Source organism: Toxotes jaculatrix, chromosome 18, assembly GCF_017976425.1.
Source record: "Toxotes jaculatrix isolate fToxJac2 chromosome 18, fToxJac2.pri, whole genome shotgun sequence".
NCBI classification, from domain to species: domain Eukaryota; kingdom Metazoa; phylum Chordata; class Actinopteri; family Toxotidae; genus Toxotes; species Toxotes jaculatrix.
The window spans coordinates 9,106,762-9,121,995 of NC_054411.1; the positions used below are offsets into that span (position 1 = coordinate 9,106,762).

The following is a 15,234-nucleotide window of genomic DNA, read 5'->3' on the forward strand; positions in this document are numbered from 1 at the left end:
CTGCCGTTTCTTTTTCTTCTTCTCTCCTCCAATCTCTGGTACTTGCTGATCATTGAGCTGTGGAGAACAGGTTGATGCAGTCACACCTGCAATTTTCTCTCTGTCTCTCTTCTTCTCTTGTCACCATCACTCTCATCTCTTGTCGTCTGTCTGGTGTCCTTGTCTAGACGACACGTCCATCCGTCCCTTCAGGCTGCGGTCTACAGGAAAGACAAAGAGCTGAAGACTAACTTGGCTCATTTTTCAAGAGCAGACAGGGAAATATGATGCACGGTGAAGTAATTGTACTTTATCTTCTCTTAGACAATGGGCATAGTTGTAGATCTGTGCTTGTGTGTGTGTGCGCGCACTGCCATGCTCAAGCACACAAGTGCATGTGAATGGGTGTGCATTTCTCCAGGAGGAAATTTTGATCTGATTCCCAGCATTCAAAAGAACAACGTGTTGTGGGTGGGTGCTTGTTGTCTTCTCAGCTTTTTTTTTCCCATCACGGCTTGGCCCACTCTTACAAGAATCCTTTACATCCCATTATTGTCTAATTCCTTATTAAGACACCAAACAAAATACAGAAATGGGTAGGGGCTCTCCTCGGAGCAGATTAGTGACCCAAACAGGGCAAAGATTATGACATTGCTCCCCGCAGCCTAAGAACTGATACCAGATTAAATACTGGAGAAAGGTGTGTGTGTGTGTGTGTTTACGAGCTGAGCAGTGGCTTGGGTGGGGTTTCAAGGTAGGTTGGGAGGGCTGTTGTTGCTGAGCAGCACACTGACCAACCTCATCTGCCCACTGCTGTTGTGATGGCTAGCATTCAGCCTCCTTGCCTCAAGCGCTGTTTCTCTTTTGTTCCCATGACAACTGGGCCTTCTTCTCCCTGCTCCGCCTCTCCGCCTGCTGCTCACTCCGTGCCATCCAGGGGGGCCTCTGCTTGGGCCCACATTACTATGTGTGTGTGTGTGTGTGTTTATGCGTTTGTGCTGTTGTTGTTATTGTGCACAAACTGGGCTCCTTCACCCTGCACACCCACACTGGAGCGAAACAGTAGCACCAGTTAACACCTCCACCTCCAGAGGTTCTTCAAAATTTGTGCCTTTGTTTCCGTGTTTGTATATTTGAACCGGTTTGAGCACAACTTCTAGAGTGGGGGTATCAGGGTGGGATGTTTGATGTCAGGATGGGAGGTGGGGTTCCCCCATCCCAGTGCTCCCCTCTCCTTTAATTCTCTAATAGGATTAATCTTCATCGCTGTCAGGGATCGGCGCCGATTACGACGCACATGACCCGATTTTCTTAAGAGCCCATACAAGTGCACTGCTGGCACCACTTAAGAACCAGAGAAATAAATAAACAGGGTTTTCAAAAAAAAAAAAAAAGAAAACAAACAAACACTGGCCGAGAAAACACACAACTTACGAGGAGCTGGCGTAGCGGTGGCAGGCTCCTTGGATGCATGTCACCGTTTAATAAGCTGCTAAATAAACAGTTATGGTGAGTCCAGTGCTGGTGCTGTCATGCCTGGGACCTTCGCTCTGCTTGTTCTGCGCTGCTGTGGTTGGCACCCAAACTGAATCTGCCCCATCTCTAAGGGAGACCAGCCCACTTTTATAACCTGTGTGCTTTCTTACCAACACCTCTGATTCATTAGGCTTTCAGTGGGTTCATGGAGGGCCTCATATTAACAAAGTGTGAGTATAACGGTGTAGTGGTATGAGAATGCTTGAGCAAACTGCAAGAGAAAGAAATTTGGGCAGCATCATGCACAGTATATTTCTCAGCGGGAAGCAAATAGTAGGCATAACACTGAGGGACGGGTGGCACATTGTGGAGTCAGCAAACAGCCAGTGTGACAGAGGGGAAGGCCACTGCTGTATTATTCTGTACCTAATACAGCTTAGATTGGACCAGTGGTCAGCCCCTCTCCCAGTCGAGACCCTGTGGCCAAACCTGATCACTTAGAGGCTTGATCTGGTTGTGCTGTGGGAAGGGCTTTATGTATAAGTTGATCCAAGACCATCCTAAGGTTTTCCTTCAATCCCCTTGTCCCCTAACATTGGCTTAAATTTCAAAGATCCCCTTTCCTGACATCTAGACATCCCCTTTTCATGTACTGTCCCTCTCCTCTCCTTGTCTTTCTGGCAGAGGCTCTCTCCTCTCTTGGTGTGTGAAGAGGGGCTTCGCAGCCTCTCTCTGTCACTCTCTATGTCTCTCTCACCCTTTCTCTCTCTCTGGGGTGAGGCTGTTAATAATGCAGGAGGATTAGCTGATTTATGTGAGCCGGAGGCGTTGAGGAAAGCTGGGGTTCCTGGGGGCGACACGCAGAAAGAGGGGGGGCAACGAGTGTGCAGTGTGGAGGGCGGTGCCATACAGGAGCCCTGGGTGTCTGGATGATGGGGTCTGGATGTGTGCCTGGTGAGCACGCTGGCCATAATCCACCCCCTACTGCCCCCAAGCCCCACCCGGCACTCCACAGAGCTGTGCCAGGAGCGCTCTGCAGGGACAGAGGTGATAGGAGGTGGCAGCGGAGAAGAAAAGAGGGGAAGGGGGGCTGAAAAGGATAAAAGCATAGATACTGTAGAATGTCATCAGGCTAACTCACAATGCCTCTACATGTACCTTGTTGCAATAGAACACATTGCTACTTTTAAGATCTTTTAAGTCCTCCTCATCATTTTGGTCTGCTTTATCCTGACAGTGCCTTTAATGGTAGTCGATGTTCACCCATTGTTTGTTTGTATGTGTTCTGTATTTTGTCCCTAGCGCCACATCAGTTTTCATTGATTTTGCTGACTTTAACTCAAAAAGTTGATTCAAACAACAACAAAATACATAACAAACAACAAAAACAGCAACGCTAATTACTGATACTGAAAGGAGAAACACAACACACTCTTGTGATAGACCAACGTGTGAACACACCCACACACACAGGTCTGGTTTTAAGGTAGTTTTCGAGGTAGGGCTCTGTAAGGTTGGGGATTGTGGGGGATTTCCACCTGTCTGGGGCTGTGGTGCAAAGTGTGACAGAAGTGCGTCTGTATGTGTGCGAGAAAGCGTATCTGTTCCTATTTCTATGTGTGAAGTGTGTGTGTGCGTGCCTCTGCATGCTCCTGTGCTCTGGCCCATGAGCCATAACCTATTCGGTGCAGGAGCGAGCAGCAGACTGATGGGTTTATCCCTGCTGTCTGCCCAGAGGATGTGCTCACTCACTGCCTGGCTGATTAAGACTTTCACGCGATTGTTCTCACACTTCCAGAAAAGGATCGATTCATGTTTGGACTGATTCATGCTTAAAGAAAATCAAATCACACAGCGTTCCTTGTTAGATCAGCTCGTCAAGAGGGGCTGATAATGAATTTTTACCATGTCGCTCTCCCCTACATTTTCGCAGCTACCTCTGTGCGACACAATGTTTGATACGCCAATGTGTGTGTTTGTGCAAGTATGTGCATGTATGTGCATGTGTGCTTACATCCCGGCATCTTCATACATATGCATTAGACTTCATAGCAGTGTGACTTGGGGGAAATGAATGTGCAAAGAGTCGGGCACCCGGGTCCCTCGCTCAAGTGCACTGGCGGGCGCGTAATGGGAATGCAATTTAAGCAGTGGTTAATCAGTGTGTTTTCTCCAGCTTGCCCAGCAATGCATAATAGACAATCAGCCCCCAGTCACACAGGCATTGCTACGAATGGTCAATTACTCATCATAGTCTTGTTAAACACATAGTTCAGCAAGCCAGGGACAGATTGCTCTGTTGGTGCCATCATTATGGTAAAGAACAAAGCAAAGCAATGCTATGTGTTAGAAAGGAAGAGGGACAGAGGGAGGGAAAGAAGAGACAACAAGGGTTGGGAAGAGGCTCAGCGAGATGGGACAGAGAAGGGAAAGAGAGGAGAAGAAAGAGCCATTGTGACAAAGCCAAGGCAGGAGGGAAAAGGAGTAAAACACCAAAATGGAACCAAAGAAGAAAGAAGTGTACAGGATTGTCAGAGTCATGTGGAGAGAAAACAAGAATGAAAGAAAGAGAGAAAGAGAGGAGGTGAAATGGAGCAGAGCAATAAGAGAGATTGAGGGCATGAAAGTGAGAGATGGAGAGCATACGATAATGGAGGGAGGGAGAGAAATTGAGAAAGGGACACTGGGGAGCGGGAGCAAAAGTGTGTGAGAGCGAGAGGGAGAGAGCCTGAGAAAGTGTGTACTCAGCTGTGAGATGAGACCTCTGTCTGCCCATGGGGAGAGGCGGTATGAGGGGAGAGAAGACGAGGGGAGAGGACTCTGCTGTCAGTGAGGGGGAGGAGAGTCTCACACTCTCTCGCTCACAGACACACATACACACTCTCACTCATTCACTCTCTCCCCGGAGCAGCGATCAAATCTGCCTGGTTTAATGATTCCACCTAGAGGGCCAGCAGGCTCCATCCTTTTACATCTACATCTCGATCTGATGCAGTTTTTTTTTCTTTTTGGTCACACTCATGGTCACAGTGTACATGCACTCCTCTAATTCTAACCATGTTTTCTCTCCTTACCTTTGTCCCTGTGGGAATGCAGGCAGTGGATTGATGGGCAATTCCTCCGCCTCCTTCATGGGGACCTTTCTGGCCAGTAGTCTGGGTTCCCCCCCTTCCCACCCGTCTCACCCTTCCCGGCCGCCCTCCTCGCCCTCCTCACCTTCCTTCCGGGGCGGACCCCACTCCAGCGCTTCGCAAATCTGGTTTCCCCATTCGCATGAAGGTACCTCCAGTCACACATGTACACAATCACACGCCCACAGTTTTCACCACTCATCTGACCACATCGTCTGGATGAGATGATATTCATGTCTTGGCAGTACTGGGACAAAGCTTTAGAGGGTGTATTGTTGCTATGATATTGTGTATTTTTGGGCCGTGTTAGGTTTCCACCGAAGCACGGCTTGTAATCGTCTAGCAAGAGCCAGGCTCCCACCCTTTTATTTGTGGACCAAAATAGGCCTGGGCCCAACGTGTTTGGGATGGAGCACTATGCCATGGTTTCTGGATGGGGACACAGGGTCAAAAGTTCAGCCAAGGAATCTTGCGGTATTCAATGCACGTCAGCAGGAATGTCACTCAAGGCTCTCTGAGGCAGCACGTGCAAATGCAGGCCAGTAAAAGGTTGCAGTGATTGCAAAGCTTTCAGCTGGTGTCTCCATCACAGCTTAATAGGGTGGTTCCCACCCAACGCTCAACATTACAAAACCCTGGCTACACACACATACAGATGTGCACTGTCAGGCAAATATAAACACACACACTGAGTTCAGCACCTCACATTACTGCTTACATACAGCCAGGAAGTCAGACTAGGATAAAGTAGAGAGATTAATCTGCTCATGTATTTTGGGGAATTCAAATGCTAAGGATGACAGATAAATGTAAAACCTATCTATTGCCGCCCACTGTTACATTAATGTAAGGTCTGCTCTCCTGTGACTTCACTTCTGTCACTTAGATTTACCTGTTCATAATCTTTTGCTAATTACGCGATGCGATGGCCACCCAAAGCCATCTAGTGAACCGCAGTATTTGAAGTTGACAGGCTCTTGTTATTTCAGCCCTCCTACATTTATTTATTTATTTTCTAAGAATAGCCCATCTGTTAACCCATGGGGTGGGTGAGTGGGGGGGTTCCGCCAGTGGGGAGTTTTTATTTGTGGTCACTGATCAGCGGCGGCCCATTCGCGTGATGTGTTGCTGGGGCTGATTGGGTGCATTGCAGCTGAGATGTTGTCTGTTTCCTGAGAGTGTTATGCCAGTGGATGCCTCCCAGCCACTGCCTCCCTTCCCCCACCCGACTTCGCTCTCATGTCCTGGCCACCAGGGGTTGAGTCAGTGGACTGCTGTTACAGCGGTGAGAGAAGGTGGAACTCTACACTTCTTCAAATAAACATGGAGACAGAAAGAATAGATCTGAACAAGATATCAGCTCTAGCATCAGCTCGGTCAGAAACATTTTCCCTCCAAACTCATTTTGTAAGCATTAGTGTTTCTTTTACCTTATAGTTTCAGGGTTTCACTGTCAAAGACTTTATTCTTATGGAAAAGTAGAATAATATTAATAAGAGTGATGATGATAATGCCAAGCCTAATAAAAGTAATGGAGGTGATTATGACTGGGATTATTACTCAGTTGGCAATGGAGGCCATTATCTCTATTGCAGTTTAATTGCATATAACGCACTAAGAGCATGATTGAATCCAGACTGTTCATCAACCACATTCAGCTGTTCCCTCCTCAAGATAATTGCATATTGTCTTTTTCCTGTTTTGCATAAAAAGCAAGTCATCAAAATGAGCGGCACAATTACCCAGACTCTCGCCTCCTCTCTCCGGGTGTCAGCAGAACCCCACCAGCAGCAGAGCAGCAGCAGAGCAGGCACTGACTTGTGCGTGTGTGTTGGAACATTAGTGTGTCACTTGTAACCTTAAAAATATTCTCTGGATTTTTTTTTCTTTTTTTTTTTCTTGCAAGTGTGTTTTTAAAGTAGTTGCTTGCATGCAAATCCAAGCATAGCAGCTGGAATTTGTATTCAGAGATTATTGTATGATCTTCATGTCTCTGGCATATACCTGTCATGGTGCAGAATGTCTTTGTCTGTGCTATTATTGTGACACGTTTTCCACACATTAAAGAGATAAAATCTACCATGTATCAAGCAATCGATAACAATGATTTCATTAGTCACTCGCTAACCAGTCGCTTAGTGTGGCTAAACGCTTTCCTAGTGTACTGTGAGTGTATGGAGCAGGCTAAAACACAAGCACATTTAAAAGATTTTTAAAAAAATATTTTTATTCATTTATTTTTTAGGTAAATCAATGAATCATTTTTCCCCTATCCAATAATTGTCATATGCTGTTGAAATTGAATTACAGTGAAGATAAAGAGAAGCCAGATAAAATGTAAAAATAATTAGAAAGCTCTTTCTCTAAGTCTGCGCAATCCTCTCTTAATGTTTTATTTTAATAATAGAAAAGGTTAAGAAATGTTTAATCTCCATTTGGATCTAGATCTACAAACACATTGTGATGGACATTAAAGGATACATGTGGCAGATGTATTTTTGTTATCCCAGTAAGTGCAAAAGTGCATGAGAAAATAACAAAAATGTTATTTTCTGGATAAGAAATTGAATCTGGATTTGCACCAAAAACTAATCACAAGATCCTTGGCCTAACTTTCCACTAAATTAAATTAATTGTTTTTTTTGGAGGGGGGGTTTTGGGGTTTGTTTGTTTTTTTGTGGTTTTCTGCTAACCAACAGAAAAACAAACAACCCTTTGGCAAATTTAGGTGATTGAATGAATACTTCTGAGAAACATGGCTACTCTGCTTGGTTTGTTTTGCTTCTATTGTTCGACTATTACATCATAAAACCAGTGACCAGACGTGATTGACATTGTCATAACCTACCTAATTGTAATGCCTGGGCTGCTGCACAGAGACACTATCAAATTATTATTTTATGCTCATGCGGTTGTTTCTCAATAGAACCCAAAAAAACATGTCTGTGGCAGCACATGTATTGTCTGACTGGCTACTGAAAAACAAAATAAGAATCAAGAATAATCACAGAATTTAACATGACAGACGGTTGGCTCAGCAGAAATATTTTGACCAAGTCTTTGAAAAACAAACTGTCAATCACACAAGCTTTCCCCTGGTCCACGTTACAATGACATCATCATTTTCAAATTTGTCTAATTAGAGCTTTTAAAGCTCAGTTTCTGGGGTTGGAAAGCCAAATCAGAGATGTGTGTTTTCAACCTAATCTGCCTTGGACATGGTTTGAGTTCTGGACATGGTTTGAGTACGTACACAGAGAAGGCCAGTTAAGTCATGTATACAGACCACATTTCTAGTGGGAGCAGTAGCAACAAACCATTAGCTGAGTGACACATTAAGCACACCTATAAATAACATCACCACACAACAGAGGTGGTATGGTCCTTTGGATCAAGATAACTTTGGCAGAGAGAGTCTGTGAATGTGGTGAGTCTTGTGTTAATTTTTGCTTTGAGATTTATTGTTTCGGGAAAAGGAAAGTGTACATCATACCGCCTTACAAATGCTGAGATATTTGTACTGGGTGACAGTGCCAAGAACAAAACCATTAGTGGCTTTCATGATGTCAGAGGGTAGCGTGGACTAAAAGAGGTTTTTTGTTTCAGATTCTCTCTTCAGATTGATTGCCAAATACAGTAACAGCTATTGTGCGTGCCACACATGAGATTGTCTGTTGTTCATTTGCTGAGGGGAGATGTGGACTCACTGTCACAGAGACAGAGAGGAGTGGCAGTATGATTGTGGCTGCAAGAAGATGGATAAAAAACAAAACAAAAAAGGGGGGAAAAAAATCCGGGACAGATGCAATGTAGTGACTGTTTTAATAAATGTAATGTAAAAATTTTTTCATAACACCTGGCAAAATGGATTAGGCCTGCTGAGCTTTTGAAAGATTGATTTTCATGTTTGGAACCGTTTGAATAAACCCCACTGAATCAACTGAGTGCAAAAATTAAAAACGAAAAATGGACTGAAAAAAAAAAAACCCTGCAGGCTCCTCACAGGCCTGAGGCCAGCTGGCTGCGGTCCAAATGACTTCTTACGCTATGCCAAAAACAATCGCAGTCTCATATCTCTGTCCACACATGCCACACAAATAGACACACACGCATGCACATACACAGTTGCCTGCACACACCTGTCTAATCCACTTCTGTTTGATACGCCTTTCCAAGCCTATCTTCAGTTGTCCATCTTTCCTTCTGTGAGCAGTTGCTAGCTTTTCCTTTTGTGGGATTTAAGCTGCACCCCCCACCTCTCCTCTCTTACATACTCCTGCCTCTTTCATTCTCTCTCTCTCTCTCTCTCTCTCTCTCTCTCTCTCTCTCTCTCCCGTGCCAGCCTGCATCCCTTCCTTTCAATTAGTCAAACCTGAAGAGATCCACCACAGTACTGCCCCTCCTCCACCAAACATCTCTCGTCTCCTTTCCTTTTCTCCTCCCCTTCTGTGTCTTGATGGTTCTGTCACTTTTTCTCAATTAGCGGACTTGACAGGCAGCTCAGCCTGCTCCTCTCCTCTTGGTCTTCCTCTGCCATGCTCTATCTCTGTCCTTCTATCTCTCTATCTCCGAAATGTTACAGTAATATCCCTGGAGACAATATACAATTCAGCCTTTATGCTATTTTACCTTTTAGTGAAAGTGAAGGAACTCTCATCAGTAATTGTATGGGCTGGTGTCTGTGGAGCAGGTATGGGAGGACTGGGTAGGCAAGTGGAGTGAGGATGGTAAGGAAATGCTCTGTCGCCTGCCTCTAATTCAGCTAGCTTAATTCTCCTCTGCCTCTAGGTGCTGTTCTATATCCAGCCCCTGCTTCTCTCATCCCACCATGCTGTGAGAAATACCTTCAGAACTTCTGGAAATCCCTCCCTGGGATGCAGCTCTGTTTGTTCTGCCTCTTGCCCCTGCTCCGCCTGTGGAAAGGAGGGCATGCGCTGTGAACTCCCCTCTGTCATTCACTTGCCAATGCTGACTTGTTTATGTGTGTGTGTGAATGTGTGGAGGGAGCAAAAGCGAGTGAGGCTGCTGTGCAGTCAGCAGACTGCACTAAGACCCTGCTCACGTCGCCTGCAGCAGAAGCAGCAGAAGCAGCAGCTTCCCTTGTCCTGGCCAGATTAATGGCTGAATGGGCTCTGCCGTGCCCAGCAGTCCCCCTCTTGCCGCCCCAATGGAGGGCATGCTGAAACTGAGCGGGCTGGCATTATCGGGCACAGCCAGACCACGCTGTGAAAAGGGATTACGCCGTCAATCGTCATGCTCGCAAACAACATGCTGCCGCAGAAAAAAAAAGCCCCTCTCCCAGCTTGGATAAAGACTGCCAAACAGCTCTCTGCTTTTCTCCCTCCCAAAATCAGAGAAAAACGTCTTGCTTAAACAAAGGATCCCCCCGCCTCCATCTGTAGATGAATTGGCATAAATGTGTGTGCTTATTAATCATGACAGCAAAGAAAGAAACAGAGACAAAGGGGGAGAGAAGGAAGAGAGGTAGAAAAATAGGTGAAAGAAAGAACAAGAGAGAAAAAGTGAGGGTATGTAATTATCACCCCATTGCCCTCCTCAGAAAGCAGCACCTCCTGTGTTATTGCAGGGCTGTTTGCCCTCTCTGTGCATTTCATTAATTAAGATGGGAGGATGCGGAGGCCGCTCTGAGACGAGGTCATTAAGCCCACCACAACACTCCTCCCTCCCTAGAGCCGGCTCACAGCATCGGCCCCATTGTTCCGCCAGCAGAAAGTGAGACATTCAACACTCAGAGCTGCTGTAAAAACCATGGCGCTGCATGCGCACACACACACACACACACACACACGCATGCACACACACACACACACACACACACACACACACACACACACACACACACACACACACACACACACACACAAGGCCAAATGAACTGCATCTGCGCTTTCCGGGATCAGGTCGCGGACTTGCCAACACAAATACGCCTGTCTTTCATTTAGCTCGTAGAGCCTTGTTTTCCTCTCTTTCTCCCCCTCCTCCTTCCTTCACTCCATCTGTGAGTTGTGTTTGAAAGTGAGGCTGGAGGGTGAGACAGGTGCAGAAGCACGGAAAAGGAGACGTGAAGCACCTGGAGTTCTGTAGATGACTTGGAGGTCACTGAGATGTGTCTTGTATGTGTTGCTGGTAGACAGTAGATGACCTGTCGGTCCTGATAACAGTCACACGGGTTATAAAGGCACAAACACAAAACAAGAGTACATGTCTCTGGAAACTGGTTCACTCATAGTGATAGTCATAGTTTTTTTCTTTCTTTTTTAGAGTAGATGGGGGTGGCACAGGTTTAATCATGTTACAGTCATGTTTTTTCTAAGTATCATCACAGGATATGCAGTAGAGATTATCTACTGTAGTTTATATAACTATAGGAATTTCACCATATGATCAGGCTGCCCTATTTTTAACTTATGGTACTGTGAATGTATTATTAAATCTCTTTTTTGGCTAATTCAGTTCACACTGATTTGTTATAGTTGTTATAGTTACCCAAATGCAGTGGAAGTGGGTTGTCATAGTGATGCTATTTTTTTTTTTATCCTAATATTGTGATGGGCTTTCATCTCCGTCCATGTTTTCTTTCTCCTCCACCTCTCCTTGACAAGTCCTTTGTGTTTTTGAATGTCCCAGTGCGAAATGAGTTTTGTGTTTGGTTGTGGTGTAAATGTCCTCCAGATGGGCTTGATGTAATAAGCCCAGGTGTACTGGCTTACAGGCCCAACATCCAAATGACCTTTTACCCCTAATGTAGGTCAGTAAAGGTCAGCCACCCAGCTCTCACTTCATTGTAAACACAAGCTTCGAATCCATCCTTATCACTCCATTCAGATGGATAGAGGTGCCACTGCCAGTTCTGAAAGAAAGACAAAGAAAGAGCCATATGTTTCAAAGACAAATTTCATACATCACAGCAATCCCCAAGCTTGTCTTGTGTTGTTTACATTCTAAACTCAGGCACGAAAGGCAAACATGACAGGCAGAGCCGATACTTATTTGCGTATGAACACCACCAGCTGCATTGGACCTGAAGGATTATACTGGGTTAGTCTGGATAACTGCATCTTGGTGGTTATTGTCCTGTCTTATCAATTCTCTCCTTCTCTCTCTCTGCTATCCATCTCAGCAGCTCCAGGGTATCCTCGATTCTCAGGGAGTCTGGCCCACACTTTCCTTCCCATGAGCCACCTGGATCACCATGCCAACAGTGGAGTTCTCTATGGGCAGCACCGTTTCTATGACACCCAAAAAGGTGAGGCACGAAATGATTAAAATTCAATCAGACAGAAATAAGACATTTAAATCCAATTTATACAACACGGTATGGTGTAATTTGATGTGGGATACTGATATAAGAATGCCTAGGGACACTATGATGAGAGCTGAATAATCTAATTCTGTCATTGCCTTTTCCTTTCTTGACTAATGCATTTGTCTTTACTGGCCTGCCTTCCTTCTCTTAGAGAACTTCTATCTTCGAGGTCTCCCGTCCCAGCCTCCTCTCATCTCAGCCAATCACAGTCTGCCACCGATGTCCAGGGCAGGTTCTGGCCACTCTCAGGGGTCCTGCAGCAGAGACAGAGATGCAGGCGTAGGGACAGGTCTTCATAAGGGTCTTAAAGAGGGGTCTGTCGAGAGAGGAGTGGTATCTGTCAAGGATAAGGAGAGGTCCAGTAGCAAACAGGAGGCAAAGGAGAGACAGCAGCAGCAACAGCACCACAGCCACCAGCCACCACAGCCAACACACCACCACCATTCCCATTCCCATCAGCAGCACCCACACTATCCACAGCACCCACTGCCCCTGGAGGAGGTCAACAGTCGGGCCCTGGAGAGGCACAAGGCACCACTCACGATGGAGTACAGCAAGGAACACTCTCAGAGTATGGGCAAGCCCCTCAGTGCCTGCTTGCACAATGGCAAGATGCAAAACGGAGATGCAGGAACTGGAGCAGCAGCTAAGGCCTCCATGTCCAGCTGTGGGGGGGAGGGTACAGCCCTTGGAGCTATGGGGGGTGGGGGAAGCAGTCAGGGCAGACATATGGGGTCCAGCGGCAGTAGTCGCTGCACCAAAGAGGGGGTAAGTGGTGAGATGAGGATCAGTGAACAACCTTCAGACTGTCTGGAAAGGGGTCAGGCACCACTCCACCACTCTCTGTCCTATTCTGTACCCCCACCCTTACACATGGGTTCTGCTGCTGGAGGGGCACACCCCCATCCGCATCCTCATGCTCACCCCCATACACATCCTCACCCAGGGGGCTTCCACTGTCTTCAGCTCCACCCCAGCCACCCACACCACCCACATCATTCCCACCACACACACCACCATCCGGATTTCTTCTGCCCGCCCCCCTCTGCTCCTCTAGCCAACCCTGCCTCACATGAGAGGGGGCCAGCCAATGTGGGGCGAGAACCTAAAGTCACAGGACCTACATTTGTGCCATCTGTGGCAGACTTGGGGGACAAAACTAGTGGGCCATTCCAACTTGGTAACCCTGACTGCCAAGGTGTGGGCGGTGGAGGCGGAGGCAGCAAGGACAAGGTAATAGAAAAGAATGGAGGTGGTGGGCACCATGGTAGTTGGCACAGAAAACAGCAGCAACAGCAACAGCAACAACAACAGCAGCAGCAGCAGCACCAGTACAGAAAGACAGAGAAGGCTCCTGACTGGATGCAGTCCCACCACCAACACCTTCAGCCCTCACAGCTTCCTCCACCTCCCCAACAACAACAGCCTCCACATCCCCAACAGCAGCACCAGGTTGTACGATCACGCAGTGCTGAGTGTATCAACAGTGGTGTGGACATGGATGTGTTCAGACCCTCACTGCCCCAGGGGCCCAAGGCTGGACATCCTGTCCCTCATTCTGTAAACACTTCTCCTTACAGAGACTGTTCCCATTCAGGACCCCCACCTAACTCCTCCCCACTTGGAAGTAAAAGCATGGGTCAACATAGTGGGGCTGGAGCAGCCCATGGCCCTGGTCCAGGAGGTAGCTGCTCCTTACAGAGAGATGGCCAAAAGGTAGCCAGGATACGCCACCAGCAACATGGCCGACCTGGCCCAGATGCTCCTTCTCCTGCTGAGATGAACCAGGGGCCTAGTCAGGAGCTGAAAAGAAAGATGGACATGTCTCCTTATGGTTACAACAACAGCAGTGGGCAGCACCACCACCAGCAGCCCCCGGTGCCACCCTGGACCATGAGGCCCCCCCACCACATGTCACAACCCGAGGAGGAGCAGAGAAAGTCCTACATGGACTTAGGGAGCACTGGTGGGCAGCACTCCCAGCAGCAGCAGCAACAGCAGCCGCCGGGTATGAGCCTGCCTCCTCCTCAGGCTCCCCCTGCACCTCCCCTCAGTCAGCAGCAGCAACCTGAGCCCCAGGGTCCAACCCAGGGGGAGAGCAGTGCCATGAAAAGCTTACTAAAGTACAGCAACCAGCAACAGCCACTGCTCCTCTCCCAGAAAAGCCCCTTTGGAGGGCTGGGAAGCCTCAAATCAGGTCCTGCTGGTGGAAGCTGTGCCCTGCAGGGCAACAAACAGACTCTTCCTTCCAGGAAGGGCCCATCCAATGACAATGAGCGCCCTGATTACAGTGGGCGGAGCAGGGATATGGGGGAAGCAGGTCATGGGGAAAGTGAGGTTCGGCAGCCGCCAGTGGGAATTGCAGTGGCGGTGGCAAGGCAAAGGGAGCCACCTTGTCGTTCAGCAGACAGTCATCCCAACAGCCGGCAAGGCAGGGTACATCCTTCTGTGAAAGGTAAGAAGTCACTGCCTCATAAAAACTGAGCTTTTCTGAGTTTTTTTGTATTTATTTTTTTTGCTGTGATGAGACAATCCCTTCAGTTTTGGTGAATACATTAACAAACGTCCTAATGTCTGAGGAACAGATACAGGTCAGATACAGATAAAAGCAATAGGTCAGAAAGTAGAAAAGTATATGACTGAATAGCGGGGCCAGCTAACAGCACATCCACTCCAAATCTCTTGTGAGTCATGACAATATTTTGAAAAATCATGAGAACTTGTCATGGGAGTCTGTCACCAAGAGACAACGGTGAAAGCTAATGGTTAAGTTAATGTTTGTCTCCCAGGACCGCCCCGCTCAATGTATCCTTCAGATCCCACCACAGAGGAAGAGAGGAAGAGGATGAGTGGGGAACAGATAGGTCTGACATGCTTGGACAGAGAGAGAGATACATACATCAGGTAAACAGCTGTGAACCTGCTGCTTAATACCCTGCTCAAATTTTGTATGTTATTCACCTCCAGTAAACTGGTCTTCATTTTTGTATTTCCTTATCTTTTTGTCATCCTGATGTCAGGGATAATAAGGAAAGGGTGGAGTTTGCAAGGATCCACCCCTCCAACAGCTGTCACGGTGACCTCACCTCTCATCTCATGGTCCCAGGCGGGACTTCCCTCCAGTCTGGTCAATTAGGAGATCCTGCTGCACATTCTGCTCATCATCATTGGATGCCAAGAACTGGAAGCCCATCGCTCTGGATGACAGGACACTCTTATGGTAAGAGAATATTAACATTTTTTGGAACTTTCAATGCTAAAATTGTACTTACTCATTCCAAATAATTGTATTTATTTATTCCAGTAATAGATTTTTTGGTA

General features: G+C 47.0%; 1 protein-coding gene across 1 annotated transcript in view; it reads left to right on the plus strand.

Moving 5' to 3' along the window:
* Window positions 1-15,234, plus strand: part of LOC121198748 (BAH and coiled-coil domain-containing protein 1) — a 61,599-nt gene that overhangs the window by 25,136 nt on the left and 21,229 nt on the right. The window contains exons 3-7 of the mRNA XM_041063055.1: window positions 4,552-4,734; window positions 11,728-11,853; window positions 12,065-14,368; window positions 14,703-14,817; window positions 14,934-15,133. Coding sequence (XP_040918989.1) covers window positions 4,552-4,734; window positions 11,728-11,853; window positions 12,065-14,368; window positions 14,703-14,817; window positions 14,934-15,133 — 2,928 coding nt within the window. The remainder of the gene's footprint in view (window positions 1-4,551; window positions 4,735-11,727; window positions 11,854-12,064; window positions 14,369-14,702; window positions 14,818-14,933; window positions 15,134-15,234) is intronic.